Source organism: Oryctolagus cuniculus, chromosome 13 (genome assembly GCF_964237555.1).
Source record: "Oryctolagus cuniculus chromosome 13, mOryCun1.1, whole genome shotgun sequence".
Lineage (NCBI taxonomy): Eukaryota > Metazoa > Chordata > Mammalia > Lagomorpha > Leporidae > Oryctolagus > Oryctolagus cuniculus.
Genome location: NC_091444.1, coordinates 13340096 through 13356822, shown reverse-complemented (window position 1 = coordinate 13356822; position 16727 = coordinate 13340096). Strand labels below are relative to the sequence as shown.

The following is a 16727-nucleotide window of genomic DNA, read 5'->3' as shown; positions in this document are numbered from 1 at the left end:
ATCATAATTTTTGAAATTTCATTTTGTAGAGAAGGTTTTTTTCGTAAGATTTATTTATTTATTTGAAAGGCAGAACTACAGAGAGAGACAGGGAGGGACAAAGAGCTCTTCCATCCTCTGGTTCACTCCACAATGACTGCAGCAGCTGGGGCTGGGCCAAGCCAGAACCAGGAGCCTCCTCCAGGTCTCCCACATGGATGCAGGGACCCAAGCACTTGGGCCATCTTCCACTGCTTTCCCAAGTGCATTATTAGAACCAGATTGGAAGTGCAGCAGCCAGAACGTGAACCAGTGCCTGCATGGTATGCCAGCATTGTAGGCAACAGCTTAACCCACTATATCACAACACCAGTCCCCGTAGAAATTCTTTATGAGAACCTATATTAGTTTTTTAAGGCTACCTTAACTAATTACCACAAATCCGGTGGCTTTAAACAATGGAAATGTATTAGTTCACAGTTCTGGAGACCAAGAGTTCATAATCAAGATGTTTCTTAGCAGAGATTCTAGTGTATAATAAGTCCTTCTTTGAGTCTTTCAGCTCTTGGTGCTTCAACGCTTTCCTTGATTTGTGGCTATAGAAGTCATTTTCCTGCCCTTAATCTTTGTATGGCCTCCTTCTCTTTCTTCATCCTCTGTGTCTCATATGAGAACATTTGTCATTGGATTTAGGCCCACCTCACATAATCCAGGAAAATCTTATCTCAAGATCCTTAAGTATATCTGCAAAAAGTGTTTCCAAATAAGATAACATCTATAGGTTCTGTGGACTAGGACATGGATATATCTTTTGTGGGGGCCACTATGCAACCTACTTCAGACCTGTAGAGACCATATATTTAAATAGTTTAAGATAGGTTGATTTAGAAGTTTAGAGAAAAATAGGTGCCCGCTTAACCTGATTAACCAGACAGATCCCTCTGTCACTGTGAAGGAGTAAAAATGGTTTGGAGCTGTAGACACTACCAGGTACTGAAGTTATATTTATTGTAGATCATAGAACTCTGTAGGTCAAGAGAATGACCATGAATGTTCAAATAAAGGAACAAAATAGTAAAGATTTTGACAACTACTAAGATAGGGTAACATGGAATTCAGGTGACCAGGAAATTGTCTCAGGTTTGTAATAATTAAAGTGAGTCCTGAAGGATGAGAAGTAAAAGTAAGAATTAAAGAAAGGTTAAAATATATTGGAGAGGGGCGCTTAATCATGGATTTTGTTTTGGATAAGCCTGAGAAACCTATTATAAAAGTCAGACCCGTGCTAGAGAAGTAAACTGGGAAATCATTAGTTTCAGAATACAGGTAGCACTTAAAGGCCAGGACATGAATGTGATCGATCACCTTGAGGGAAGAGAATATGTAGAAAAGCAAAGTCCCAAATTTAATTCCAGTGTAATTCTGCTTATTCCAGAACCAAATAGAGAATGAGCCAGCCAGGGACCCTTAAAAGAGGTTGCTACTCACATAGGAAATATTCTAAAGAAAGTAGTGTGTCAATCATCTATATGGAATACTGCTGAGAGCTCAAGTTAAATGAAGATGAAAAAATGCCTGTTGGATTTAGCAAGGTGGAATTAATGCTGATGTAGTGACATGTGCCAGATGAGAATTGAAAACAAATGAAACTCAGCATATGAGAAATTTATGTCTGGATACTAAAGAACAAAGAAGGCCTTTAGAGGATTTTAGAGAAACAACTCATAAAGCCAAATATGAGGGTACTTCAAAAACTTAACAGGAAAATTGAAATTAAAGATAAGCTTATTTTGGTGCAAAATTTTCAATGCAAAGATTTTTAAAAGCCATACATAGTTTTTTCATAATATGCATTTTCCACAGACTTTTTGAAGACCCTTTATTATGCCTAGATTTCAAAAATTTGCACTGAAACAATTTTTTAATTCTATTTTCCATGAATTATGTGAAGTCACCTCACAACTGAAGGGAAAGAATCAACTGTTTATCATCTTTCTTCTTATAGACTGTGTCTTGTACATATAAAAGAGTTCTCTGCTATAGGCCATGATCATGGAGGTCTGACAAAACACTTGAATATATTGATTGAATCTGATAACAATAATCAAATCTATTGACGTATCCTGATATCAGAAAAAACTAAAACAAGCAGATACCTGTGTCTTGTGGCACATAGCATCTTCTAAACAGGATTTCATTCCATAAAACCCTAGTTACTCAGTCCTTTTTAATGCTACTCAGGGTGTGACTCACGGACAGACTAGTGTCAGACTACAAACTATATTACTGTTCCTTGTTGATAAACATTCAGAAATTTAGAGAGTGTGGAGAACTTTTATGGTAATTTAACCTTTGACCTTGCAGTTACGTATTTTTTAAGATAGCCTTATTGAGGTTTAATTTGCATATAATAAGCCCTATCCTTTTAAAGTGTAAAATGTGATAAATTTTCTTTATGAAGCTTGTGTTGGTCTTCTTTTATAGGACTCTAGTATTATTCTTCTATTAGATAGTATAAAGTAGAATTATAATACTGATATAAGATACAAGTGTGTTAATATTCATGAGTTTTTTAATGATCTAAAACTTGTAACACTAGAACTTCAGCTGAGACTTAATATTTTGCTGAAATAGAAAATTATATCAGAAAATTATTGATTTATTATGCTCTGATTTTACCTTAACAAAAAGATTGAATTTATTTTGGTGAGCTATCATGAGGTTTAATTACCTCCCTCCTTCCTTTCCCTCTCTCTTTTCCTTTATGTACCTCACAACTTCTGCATATTAGGAATAAGTCCTGTGGTGTTGACAATTCACCATTTCTTGACCTGAGTGAAGACAGATGTTACAGAGTTCACTTTGATTATAAAATGTATAATAACATTAGAAATTGATTTTATGCATACATGTTTCACAGTATAGCATAAAAATAGTCTACTTGCTTAAAGTTCATTAATGTATCGTTTCTACATATGGTTTTAGTTTAATGCATTATTAGAATTTATTATTCATTAGGTTTTAAAGTTATTACTAACATATGAATGAACAGATTCTTTATTTCTTTTGATAGAGGTTAAATTTGCCAATATCATTTTCTAAGTATACAATTTAATGAGTTTTAAAACCATTACAGTTGTGAAACCACAACCACAATTCTTAGGTGTTTAAATTTTAACTGAAAAGTGATCCCTGTTAGGAATTTGGAAAACATTATGCTGAGTGAAATAAGCCAATCCCAAAGGGACAAATACCACTTGTTCTCCCTGATAGGTGACAACTAACTGAGCACCAAAAAGGAAACCTGTTAAAGTGAAATGAACACTATGAGAAATGGTGACTTGATCAGCCCTCACCCTGACTGTTGATGAACAACCTAATATGTTATCCCTCTTAGTATTTTTTTTGTCTGTTCTACTTAATACTTTTGGTTGAATACTGTAATCAATACACAATTCTTCTTAAGTGCTGAAACTTAACTGAAAAGTGATCACTGTTAAATATAAGAGTGGGAATAAGAGAGGGAAGAGATGTGCAATTCGGGACATGTTCAAGCTGACTTACCTCAAACGGTAGAGTTAGAAACATACCAGGGGATTCCAATTCAATCCCATCAAGGTGGCATGTACCAATGCCATCTCACTAGTCCCAGTGATCAATTTCTGTTCACAGTTGATCATAATCATAGGACTAAGAACCAAAGGGATCACATAAACAAGAATAGTGTCTGCAAATACTAGCTGATAGAATCAAAAAGGGAGAGAACGATCCAACATGGGAAGTGAGATACACAGCAGACCTATAGAATGGCAGATGTCCTAAACAGCACTCTGGCCTCAGAATCAGCCCTTAAGGCATGTGGATCTGGCTGAAAAGCCCATGAGAGTATTTCTGGCATGGAAAGCCAAGACACTCTGGGGAAAAAAAAAAAACCCTAAATGAAAGATCTCCGCGAGTGAGATCCCAGTGGAAAGAACGGGTCATCAAAGAAGGAGGTACCTTTCTCTGAAGGGAGGAGAGAACTTCCACTTTGACCATGGCCTTGTCTAAATATGATCAGAGTCGGTGAACTCAGGGGGCTTCCATAGCCTTGGCAGCTCATGTCAAGAGCCTAGGGTGATTGCTGATGCCATAAACAAGAGTGTCAATTTGTTAAGTCAACAACAGGAGTCACTGTGCACTTACTCCTCATGTAAGATCTTTGTCCTTAGTGTGCTGTACATTGAGATTTAATGCTATAACTAGTACTCAAACAGTATTTTTCACTTTATGTTTCTGTGTGGGAGCAAACTGTTGAAATCTTTACTTAATGTATGCTAAACTGATCTGTATATAAAGATAATTGAAAATGAATCTTGATGTGAATGGAAGGGGAGAGGGAGTGGGAAAGGGGAGGGTAGCGGGTGGGAGGGACGTTATGGGCGGGAAGCCATTGTAATCCATAAGCTGTACTTTGGAAATTTATATTCATTAAATAAAAGTTAAAAAAAAAAAAGAAAAAAAGGAAAGGAAGAAAATAGTCATCTTTGAGAGAAAGGGAGTCAATTTCATAGTGCCCATTTCAGATTTGAAATTCTTGACATAAAATCAGTCAGCCTGTTTGTATAATAATTTTTATTTAGCAACATTCAGCTGTATGGGAAGATATTTTGGTTCTATTTAGAATCTGAATAGAATTTTCTAGATGAATTTTGTAGTAGATAAACAGGTCATGATATTTGCAGAGGGGATTATATTGAAGCACATAAATAAAGACAGAGGGAAATGAGACCAAAATTCTGAAGAATGGTAGGAACATATTGAGGTCAAATGAACTAGAAAGCTCAGTGTGGTGGGAAGATTGGTTCAGTATAAATCAGAAATGTTGGTTGGAGAATTGAAGTCTCAAACTGAGATGTTAGTGATGGTGTATTTCTGATGATGATGATGATGATGATGATGAGGAGGAGGTCTAGTGTGGGACCACATGAGAAAGAATTGGTTGAGGTAGAACAGAAAGAGACAAAAACTGACCAGGTTGTTGGCTTTGGGGCCACGTGGGTTTTGACTGTAGTGAGATGGTGAAAGGAGCTGAGAACCAAGAACCAGGTGTACAAAGAACAAGACATTGGAAGTCTGGTTCTATTCAAAAGGCAATGATGGAGCTAAGCAGAATAAGCATCAAGGAAGCCAAGATCATTTTTTAGGAAGGATGGAGAGAAGTATAGAGGAGCATTGTCCCATAGCAGTAGTATGGAACTGGTAATAAGCAACAATATGAAGCCCTTCCCACCTCTTTGACAAAGTTGTAAGGAAAATGATGTGTTCAAGAAAAACCACATTTTAATGAAGATGGAAAACAATTGAAGCCAACTGTTTTAAGAGAAGAACTTTATTAATACCATATTTTTTCTTAACAGACTTAAACCAAATTGGGTTTTGAGAAGAGATAACATGGAAGAAGTCACGAATCCCCTACAAGCTATTCAAATGGTGATGGATACACTTGGCATTCCTTATTAGTAAATGTAAACATTTTCAGTTTATACAGCATAAAAAATTTAAACTAATCATGAATATGTAGTATTTTTTGCTTTCTGTGTACAACTTTCAGAATTGAACATTGTATCAAAGTTAAAAAAATGCATATATGTATAACAAAAACAAAACGGTCTTCATTGTTTTATTTAATACTCTTATGTATATAATAAACTATTACATTATAAAATTATTATCATGCTTTGTTATTCATGCCTATTAAAGTATTATATTGGTTTAAATATGAGTCATTTTCTGAAAGGAGAAAAACTAGCTTATACCTCTATTTTATAGATGTTAAGGCATTTTTCCAAAACAAATAATGCAAATTGAAGATTCTGTTGACTCACTTGGAAGTGAGAAGAGGATAAAATAAACCCCCAAATGCCTGTGGACAGCATCTTCATTTGTATCCTTGACAGGCTGGAATATCCACATAGGCAAGAAAGCCCCTTTGGGAAAGTTAAAAAGAATGCCACCTGCCACTGTATATTCTAACAGTCATTAATTTTGAACTGATTGCTCTTTCCACTTTAAATTATAACCCATAGTATTGCTTATAATAGAAATGTCTTTATCTGTATACCACAGACCTAGAAGTGATTCAATGTTGAAACATTAGCTTGTGGTTTTCCAAGGCTATAGAAAGTCTAATTCTGTTTGACATCTGATAAAGTCTCAAAGTCTCCATATTTGGATGCCATAAAAGTTCTTTAACTATTTGGAGAAAAACAGTAGTAGCTAGAAGAGGCAAGGCTGTTTACTACAACAGTTTAAGGATTAAGCTCAATTAATAAGACTGCAGTTATGTGTTTATAATTTGGTCATGATCTAAATATATTGGTTTGTTAAAGAGTATATAGAAATTAATTGATAATTTTAAAATTATTTCTTTCTTTTTAAAATTTGTTCCAGTATAGTTTTAGGAATTTGTCCTACTGTTTTCCAAACAATATTTTTTGTTCATCCTTTCATTGCTTTATTTTTCTCCTCCATTTAACAAAATCTTGATGTAATTTCATTTTGGTAATACTGTTAGGATATAATTGATCAGCATGAAAGATGTTATTGGTACAAATTTATCCTAAGGTGGCTATATCCAATTAGTAGTCGTACAAGAAATATTTAGATGTAGTTAGACATGCAAGATGACGACTTCCAGCTTTTAAGATAGCTCTTTTATCGTTGGATCTCAACTATAAAACTTTAATGGGCTTTCAACCTACACACTTCCTCCCCTGACTCAGCTGTACTAATTGCTCCTAAAGCAGGCAATAACATCTGTCAGACTTGGACGCTCCCTTTGTCATTCCTGCAGAAATAAGTTCCATTTGCCAGGCAAGGAATGATAGGGCCACAGCCTTAATTTGGAAATCTGGAGTGAAGTTGTGATACACTCTAATTTCTTTAAGGAACCATCCTATCAAATTCAATGCTAGGGGTATTATGTTAGGGGTCACTGGTATCACTGTTGTACACAGAAGTGTAGTTCTAGTCCTGAAACAATCATATCAGGCAAGATAAAATGTGAAGTATGAAAGACACAAAGTGGTGTGATTATAGCATCAGGTGATTTCATTACACTGATTTTTACTTCCCAGTCCTTGATGACTTGATGTATTCGTACTCCATCTCATCTTAACATGTTCATTTAATCTGCTTTGGCATGCTTGTGAAACATTTTTCCTACATTTTTTAAAATCCATGCTAATTTGCAATGTGATCACTGCTCTGAGGGTCTTGAGTAATATACATCTGCCTTATAAATTTCCTTGCACATTTTTTAAAATTTTATTGATGGTATCCAAGTTTCATGTATTTCATATATACAGATTTAGGAACACAATGATACTTGCCACCCTACCCTCCCTGCTGTCCATGCTCTAACCCTTCTTCCTCTCTTGTTCCCACTCAGTTTTTACAAAGATTTTCAGATTACTTTATACTCATAAGGTTAACCCTACACTAAGTAAAGAGTAACAAGTAGTATGAAGAAAAAAACACTGTTCCTCAACAATAGAGACAAGGGCAAAATGGACAATTGCAAAATGTCCATTTCACATCAATACTTTACATTTTAGATACTTTATAAGTTACCACAGGTTAGATAGAACATATGGTATTTGTCTCTTTGGGACTGGCTTATTTCACTAGGTATAATGCTTTCCAGTTGCAACCATTATGTTGGAAAAGACAGAATTTCTTTTTTTTTTTTTTACAGCTGAGTACTACTCTGTGCTGAAAATATACTTTAAGTTCTTTATCCAGTCATTAGTTGATGTACCTAGGTTAACTCCATATCTTAGCTGTTTGTTGGGAATTGAGCTGCTATAAACATGGGGGACAGATAATGCTTTCATATGCTGATTTATTTTTGAGTAAATTCCCTGGAGTGTGATGGCTGAATCATATGGTAGGTCTATATTCAGACTTCTGAGGTATCCATGCTGTCTTTCACAGTGGCTGCACCAGTTTATATTCATACCAGTAGTGTATTAGGGTACTTTTTCCCCCACAATCTCACCAGCATTTATTGTTTGTTGATTTCTGTGTGAGAACCATTCTAAGTGGGGTGAGGTGAAACCTCATTGTGGTTTTGATTTGCATGTCCATGATTACTAATGATCCTGAGCATTTTTTGAAGTGTCTGTTAGTCATTTGAATTTCCTCACTTGAAAAATGCCTGTTCAAGTCCTTTGCCCATTTCTTAACATTAAGGATTGTTTGTTTTATTGTTGAATTTCTTGAGCTCTTTCTAAATTCTGGATATTAATCCTTCTGGGTCTCCACACAGGTGCAGGGACCCAAGCACTTGGGCCATCTCCCACTGCTTCCCCAGGCCATAAGCAGGGAGCTGGATTATAACTAGAGCAGCTGGGACTCAAACTGGCACCGCAGGCAGAGGCTTAACTTAGTACACCACAGTGCCAGCCCTGTCACTGAATATTTTAGAAGGTCATAAATACTATGGAAAAGATAGAACAGGGAGTAGGGAATGGGTGGCATTGTGGCACAGTGGGTTAAGCTGCCTGTATTGACATCCCATAGTGCCCTTGTCTCTTTTAACAGTTTTTGTCTTAAATTCTATTGTGTCAGCCAGCGCCGCGGCTCAATAGGCTAATCCTCCGCCTGCGGCACCGGCACCCCTGGTTCTAGTCCTGGTCGGTGTGCTGGATTCTGTCCCAGTTGCCCCTCTTCCAGTCCAGCTCTCTGCTGTGGCCCGGGAGTGCAGTGGAGGATGGCCCAAGCCCTTGGGCCCTGCACCCGCCTGGGAGACCAGGAGGAAGCACCTGGCTCCTGCCTTCGGATCAGCGTGGTGCACTGGCCGCAGCAGCCATTGCGGGGTGAGCCAACGGAAAAGGAAGACCTTTCTCTCTGTCTCTCTCTCTCACTGTCCACTCTGCCTGCCAAAAAAAAATAAAAATAAAAAAAATAAAATAAAATAAATTCTATTGTGTCTGACTTTAGGATGAATACACCTGCCCTTTTTTGCTTTCCATTAGTATGGAACATGTTTTCCATCCTTTTACTTTCAGTCTGGATGTATCTTTGTTGGTGAGATGTGTTTATTGTAGGCAGCAAATGGATGGGTCTTATTTTCTAATGTGTTGGACAGTCTATCTTTTAACTGGAGGGTTGAGGCCCTTTACATTCAAGGTAGCTATTGGTATGTAATGACTTGGTCCTGTCATTTTTCTGAATATTCCTATTGTTTGGATTTCTTTCATACTTTTACGGGGGAGGGGGATTTTCTGCCTTCACATTCTTTCATAATGATGACTATCTTTCTGTGTTTCTATGTGTTGCACATCCTTAAGCATCTCTTGTAAGGCTGGACAAGAGGTAACAAACTGTTTCAACTTCTGTTTGTTATGGATCTTCACCTTCATTCATAGATGAGAGCTTTTCAGGGTACAGTGTTCTGGGTTGACAGTTTTTTTCTCTTGAGACTTGGACTATATCTCACCGTTCTCTCCTAGCCTGCAGAGTTTCTGATGAGAAGTCAGCTGAGAATTTAATTGGATATCCTCCAAAAGTAATCTGGCTTTTCTCTCATGCACAGTTTAGCATCTTTTACTGTTGGAAGTTTGACTAAAATGTATCATGGTGAAGATCTTTTCTGATCATGTCTATATGGAGTTCTGTGTGCTTCCTGTAAGGATGTCCCTTTCTTACTCCAAATTGGGGAAGTTTTCTGTAATTATTTCATTAAAAAGGCCTTCTAATCCATTCTCTCTTTCCACGCTTTCAGGAACTCCTAAGACCTGTATGTTGGGTCATTTGATAATATCCTCTAAATCTCCAACACTGGTTTTAATTTTTCCAATTTCTTTCTTTCTTTTTTTTTTTTTTTTTTTGGTCTGACTGTAAAATTTCCAAACATTTGCCATCTAATTCAGATATTCTTTCTTGTGCTTCACCGAGTCAGTTGTTAAGGCTTTCCACTGCATTTTTTATTTGATCCATTGAATTCTTCATTTCTAATATTTCATTTTGATTTCTCTTTAAAATCTCAATTTCATGGGAAAATTTTTTATTCAGGTATGAATTTATTATGTATGGATTATTATGTATGGATTTCTTTAATTCATAGATTTGCTTCTGATTACTTCTGAGTAACCTATGGTTAATTTTTTTGAATTCTGTTTCTGAGATTTCATCAATTTCTTTATCTTCACATTCTTTATCTTCACATTGTGTTTCTTTGGGAGCATCAAGTTGTCTTTCTTACTCTTATTTCTTGAATTTGTACATTTATTTTTAGGCATTTGTGGAGATACTTCTTGGCTTTTTCCTTTTTTTCTCAGATAGCATTTGTCTTTGCATTATACTTCTATAGCTTAGTGGAGTGTTTGCTCTTTTAGTGAATACCCAGAGGCGTGTCCTGGGTGTGGCCAGGGAGCTCTGTTCAGTGCTCTAGGATGAGGAGAGTATCTAAAGTGACACCAAGTTGGGCATGGTAGATCTCTCTCTCTCTCTCTCTCTCTCTCTTATCAGAGGAGAAGATTTGATCAGCTCTGTTGCATAGTCTCATATTCACCTCCTCTCCTCCTAGGTGACCAGTGCCTGGGCACTAGCCCTAGAAGGTGCAATATTCATCTGTGCTGCCGCAAGAACCACACAAAGGATCCATGCAGTCCTTCATCTGAGCATGGATCCTGCAGCAATGACCCATCCCAGGCAGTCAGGGAACCCTGAGCCTGTGGAGCCCAGAGATGCAGCCATACACTGCGCCCTCCCACACAGCCACAGTGTTTCCACAGTCCCAGCACACAAGGGGCAACGAGGATCCACTGTCTTTCCAGTCCGTCCTATCCACAGAGAGGCAGAGGTGCTTGCAGAGCCAGCCGCCTGTGAGTACTCTGCCGAGGCAGCCTTGGGGGCTGCAGGGAGGCCAGGGGCACCTCACAGTCCCATGTGGGCGCCTAGCCCCAAATAGGAGCAGCCGGGACACGAACTGTTGCCCATACGGGATGCCAGTGCTACAGGTGGAGGCTCAGCTCACTACACCACAGCACTGGTCCTGTTAATACAACTTCTTTAGATAAAACAAACAGCTCTATAGAACACAAACAAGCAGTTCACAGAGAAATAGTTGACATAATGTTTTATCTGTACTACAAATGCACATTTCACAGGATTTAAACTACTTATATATTCACACATGCAAAATAGCATTGCAGTACTGACATTGTAGCTATTTTAGCAATAATAAAATATTAGAGACAATTAGCCAGCAACAATGAGCAAATTTTAAATAAGATGTCCATACTAGAAGGCTATGTAGTCATAAACGAGGAATTACTTGCATTACTATCAGTCAGTCTTCAATGTATACTGTTAAGTGAAAAGGAAATGAGTTAGAATGTACATATACTCATATGCATATGGTAATTCTGGAAAAGTGCAAAGGAAACTGGGAGCATGATTTTCCTCCAGGAGAAGGAGAACCAGCTAGCTGAGGAACAAGTATGGAACACAGACTTTCATTTTATGTGAACTTCGAAGTTATACTGCATAAAGATACTGATAATTTTTAAAAGCATTTTAAATGATATTATCTGTGTTCTGACCTAAAATGTAATAAACTCTTTCCATTTTTATAATATTTGAAACCTTACACACATATCTTAGTTTACTTTGATGTTTAGACAAAATATACTTACTATATTTACTGAAACTAGTAGATACTAGCAGGTCTGGCGCTGCAGTGCAGTGGGGTAAAGCCCTGGCCTGGAGCGCCGGCATCCCATATGGGCACTGGTTCTAGTCCTGGTTGCTCCTCTTCCACTTCAGCTCTCTGCTATGGCCTGGGATAGCAGAAGATGGCCCAGGTCCTTGGGCCCCTGCACCCACATGGGAGACCTGGAAGAAGCTCTTGGCTCCTGACTTTGGATTGGTGCAGCTCTGGCCGTTGCAGCCATCTGGGGAGTGAACCAGCATGGAAGATGGAAGACCTCTCTCTCTGTGTCTCTACCTCTCTCTGTAACTCTTTCAAATAAATTAAATAAATCTTAAAAAAAAGACACTGGCATCCCACGTCAGGGTGCCTGGTTTTGATCCAGCTTCCTGCTGCAGACCTCAAGAGGCGGCAATGATGGATTAAGTAATTGGGTTCTTGCCACTGAGGTGGGAGACCTGAGTTGAATTCCCAGCTCCCAGTAAAAAAAAAAAAAAAAACAAACAAACAAAAAAAAAACACTAATAAATACTAGCAATTTTTTAATGCCTAAAATTCAGATGTTTAATTTTGATGGCTCAATATGTAACTTCACTTTTCAAAAAGGACTTTTTTTGAACTCTGGCTCTCAATCTCATTAGTTTTATGATTTTAAACAAATCACCTCAACTTCAATACTCTGTTTCAGGGTATTCTTGGAAAAGTTTAGACAACACAGATGAACCCCAAAACATGCTGAGTCCAAGAAGCTGCTGTGGTCTGGATGTATTTTCCTAACATTCACACATTAAAATAATAAACCTCAATGGTATGAGGAGGTGATCCCATAATGAGCTCCCAAGAGTGGCATCAATGCCTTATGAAGGAAGCTGGGTGAGCGTCTACATCCTTTTCACCAAGTGAGGTCACAGGAAAGACACCAACTACGAACCAAGAAGCAAGCCGTCACCTGACACCAAATCTGCAGGCACCTGATCTTGGATTTCACAGCCTCCAGGACCATGATGAAGAAATTTCTGTTGTTTATAAATTGCCCAGTGTAAGATGTTTCATTAGAGCAGGCTGAATAGGCTGAGGATTGTTTTTGAGGAGTGGAGAGCTGCTGTAACAAAGACCTAAAGTATGGAAGTGGCTTTAATCCCATACAGCTACTCCATGTCAAATCCAACTCTCTGCTATGGCCTGGAAAAGCAGTAGAAGGTGGCCCAAGTTCTTGGGCCCTTGCACCTGTGTGGGAGACCTGGGAAAAAAATCTCTTGGCTCCTAGCTTTGGCTTGGCCCCCCTCTGGCCATTGCGGCCATTTGGGAAGTGAACCAGCAGATGGAAGACCTCTCTCTCCCTCTGCCTCTGCCTCTTTGTGACTCTTTCAAATAAATTAGTAAACAAATCTTAAAAAAAACACAACTGGTTAATGAGCAGCAGCTAAAATGTGGAGATGCTGGTATAAAAAAGCCTGCATTACTGTGAATGGAGAATTCAGAGTGATTCTGATGAGGGCTCGGAAGAAGAGGAAGGGGAGGAAAGCCAGTCATCTCAGATTCCTGAAAAGGCCGTGATGGCAGTGTTGGGAGAAGTATACATGGCAATGTCCATTCTGATGAAGTCTCAAATGGAAATGAACTTCGAACTCTCCTGGAGAGGAGACCATTGTCCTAAAATGGCAAAGAACTTGACTGAATTGTGTCCATGTCTTAGTGCTTTGTGGAAGATAGAACATAGGCGTGATCAGAGTATTTGATGGGAGAAATGTCTAAGCAAAGAGCTGAGGGCAAGGAGTGGCTTGGCTGCTTTCAGTAAAATGTAAATGGTGAGAAATGCTACAGTTAGGATTTATAATCAAAAAGGAAGCAGAAGGTAAAATTCTCAGCTAGGCATGTTGTAAAGAATGAAAAACTGGGGCCAGCTGTGGCACAGTGGTTTAAAGCCCCGGCCTGCAGCGCTGGCATCCCATATGGGCACCAATTCAAGTCCTGGATGCTCCACTTCCGAGCCAGATCCCTGCTGATGCACCTGGGAAAGCAGCTGATGATGGCTGGAGTCCTTGGGCCCCGTCCAAGATCCAGAAGAAGCTGCCAGCTCCTGGCTTTGGATCAGCTCAGCTCCAGCCGTTGTGGCCATCTGGGGAGTGAATCAGTGGATAGAAGACCTCTTGGTTTCTACCTCTCTCTGTAACTCTGTCTTTCAATTAAATAAAATAAACTTTAAAAGAAGAAGAATGGAAAAGTGTTCAGAAGAGAACACTAAAGGCGTGCCCAAGCGAACATTTGATGAGATACGCATAGATTGAAGGAAGATGTTATTCATCAAAACGGTGGATGGCAGAATGGCCCTGATGGCATTTCCAGAATTTGGGGAAGGCATTTCCGGAATGTCAGGGCCTTGGAGCTGTAATGATTTCAAGGCTCTGCTGTCTGCATTCTGGTGCAACTCAGGCCAGCTTCAGAGAGCAGCCTGTGGTGTGTACATGATGGTGTCACCACTGGCATTCAGAGTGTCCATGCTATAGGGACACTCCATCTAGATTTGAAAGGATGCCCCAGAGAGCTACAAGGCCCAGAAAGAGACCTGCCACAGACAGGGCCACCAGCATGAGCCCAGAAGAAATGCCCAGCAGAACCACAGGGGGGTGGCTTCTCCATAGACCGCCCAAATGGTAGGGCCTCCAGGGGGAAACTCTAGCCTGGGAGAGCCCCAGGCAAGTGACTCCGACCCATGAGATCTGTTCCATGAGCTGCACCCAGCAAAACCATGAGAATAAGGCTGCCTGGAGCAGTGGGGAGTCCAACTTCTGCCTAAATGTGGCCAAAAGGTCGAACATCTGGTCAAAGATTATTTCCAAACCTTAAGATGTAATGTTTTCACTGTATGGTTTTAGACTTACTGGGGGGATCAGTTAGTCTTTCCTATGTCTCTGTTGGACTAAGAATGTCTATTCTATGCCTATCCTGTAATTCTGTTGGAAGCACAAAACATATATTTTATATATTTGTAATGTATGTATATACATATGTTACATGTGTATATATACATATATGTGTTTGTATATGTGTTATATTTCAATGAAGTGGTTATAAAATTTTAGTTAAGATGCTGCTTGGGACGGTCACACACTACATCAGAGTGCCAGGTTTAACTGCTTGTTCTGCTTTGGATCCAGCTTCCTGCTAATGCACACCCTGCGAAAGCAGCAGATGATAGATAGCTCAGGTACCTGGGTCCCTGCCTACCTCACTCCCCATGAAACGGAATATCCAACAGCCTGGCCAAGCCCTAGCAGTTGCATGCATTTGGGGGGAGTGAACCAGAGGCTGGGAGATCTGTCTTTCTCTCTCGCTCTCTTTCAGATAAAGTGAAAATATATACATGATTTAAAAAATTTTTAAGTTACAAAATTGAAATAATGAAGCTCCCACCTTAAATTGGTGGAATGTAAATTCTGTGACGGCAATAGTTTTAATGCATTTTTTTTTCACTACTATCCACCTCAAGATTATGAGATGGCCTAGCATATGGTGGGCATTAAAATCTTTTCAGGAATGAGTGATGATATAGCACATTTATCTTACCGTTTGCCACATAATTCAAGCCTTCTAAATGTTCAACATTACTATTTTTAGTAATACCATTCTATAAGTAAGATCACTTATTTCTCTAAAGAATAGGATTTAGAGTACAACACATTTAGAGAACAACACATTTTAACATCAGGCATCCATTATCTCATGTTCCTAAGTTCGTCTTTTTGCTTGATCAATATTAGCAAATATCAGTGGCCACCGTTGAACTTTACTCTATGAGCTCACAACTGGGAATTAACGGTGGAAATGCACTCAGCTTTTTTACACAGTCTTTGGTGGTTATTTATGCTGCCGCTATTGTCACCCTTATTGCTTATCATGCTCTTATTGGACTCAGGTATGAAAAGTAATGGCAACTAATGTGCTTGTGTTATTTTCCATGATTTGAAAACACTTTCAGCAAAGGATAAGACTTGGTACAAAGGGACTTACATAGGTGTTGTAAATTATTAACTTTCTCTTCATGAGAAGTACTGTGTACTTACCAATGAGTCCCTAGTGCTTCAAAACTGTAAAACTCTATGAGGCACACCACTGAAGATGAGCTTGAAAGACTTGGCTTTTATTATTATATTAATAATCTCAGGAGAACTCCATGCAGAAGAAGGTAAAAATTAATTCTTAATATTCTTTATTCTCTAAAAATATAAATGGAAAGTCTAACATTCCTACAACTTGAGTTTTAATATATTCTTTCATTTCGATATATGAATTTTATAACATACTTTTTATAAATGTGACTTGTCATAGTATTTAGTAAGTTTTTTTCTTTTGGGAAAAAGTAAGCTATTTTTATCATAGCATAATTTAGAAAAGCAAAACAATACCAAAGCCCGTTGTGTCCCCAGGTTTGAGGCCATAGGCGATCACAAGCTACTTTAAAGTATTTTCAGGCAGGCTAGTCATGTGGCAGTTTAGAAGTTGCATGTTAACCATGTTAACCTATATTCTACTTTCGTGCTGGAATCCATCCTTGACAATGCCAGATTTTCGCACTTTTAGAAATCTGTTCATATGATAGAACATACTGTGGGAAGTTATAAAAAAGAAATAACAGTAAAGCATCAGCAAGATTTTCAACTCACGACTCTTTGGTTTTTATCCCAATGACCTATGCGTTAGTTGGAGTCATGAAGCAGTGGTTATTAGGAAGACCATGTCATTGGTTATACAAACAGGGACACTTGGGAAAGAAAACAGGGCTCGATTGTGTTTGGACAACAGGTATAAATCAGAACTGTCCAGACAAGTGGATACCAAGAGGTTCCCTAACTAGTAGAAATGTTTATGGCAGATTGGCTGCTGTGTAGGATTAGTGTGAGAGTGACGGGTGGGCTGTGTGTAAATTCGGGAACAGCTGCTGTGTTACAAAGCTGCAGGGTTAAGAACCTAGGCAAGTAACAGTGTGAGTAAGAGTGACTTACACAAAGTCGGAAACCACAGAAAGAAGGCTTTTCTTAAAATAAACGCC

General features: G+C 38.6%; 2 protein-coding genes across 2 annotated transcripts in view; both read left to right on the top strand.

Moving 5' to 3' along the window:
- Nucleotides 1-5689, top strand: part of ASPM (assembly factor for spindle microtubules) — a 53165-nt gene extending 47476 nt beyond the window's left edge. Inside the window, exon 29 of the mRNA XM_008268710.4 lies at nucleotides 5379-5689. Coding sequence (XP_008266932.3) covers nucleotides 5379-5481 — 103 coding nt within the window. The 3' untranslated portion in view covers nucleotides 5482-5689. The remainder of the gene's footprint in view (nucleotides 1-5378) is intronic.
- Nucleotides 5690-15734: 10045 nt separating this feature from the next.
- Nucleotides 15735-16727, top strand: part of F13B (coagulation factor XIII B chain) — a 29718-nt gene continuing 28725 nt past the window's right edge. The window contains exon 1 of the mRNA XM_008268712.4: nucleotides 15735-15863. Coding sequence (XP_008266934.1) covers nucleotides 15797-15863 — 67 coding nt within the window. The 5' untranslated portion in view covers nucleotides 15735-15796. The remainder of the gene's footprint in view (nucleotides 15864-16727) is intronic.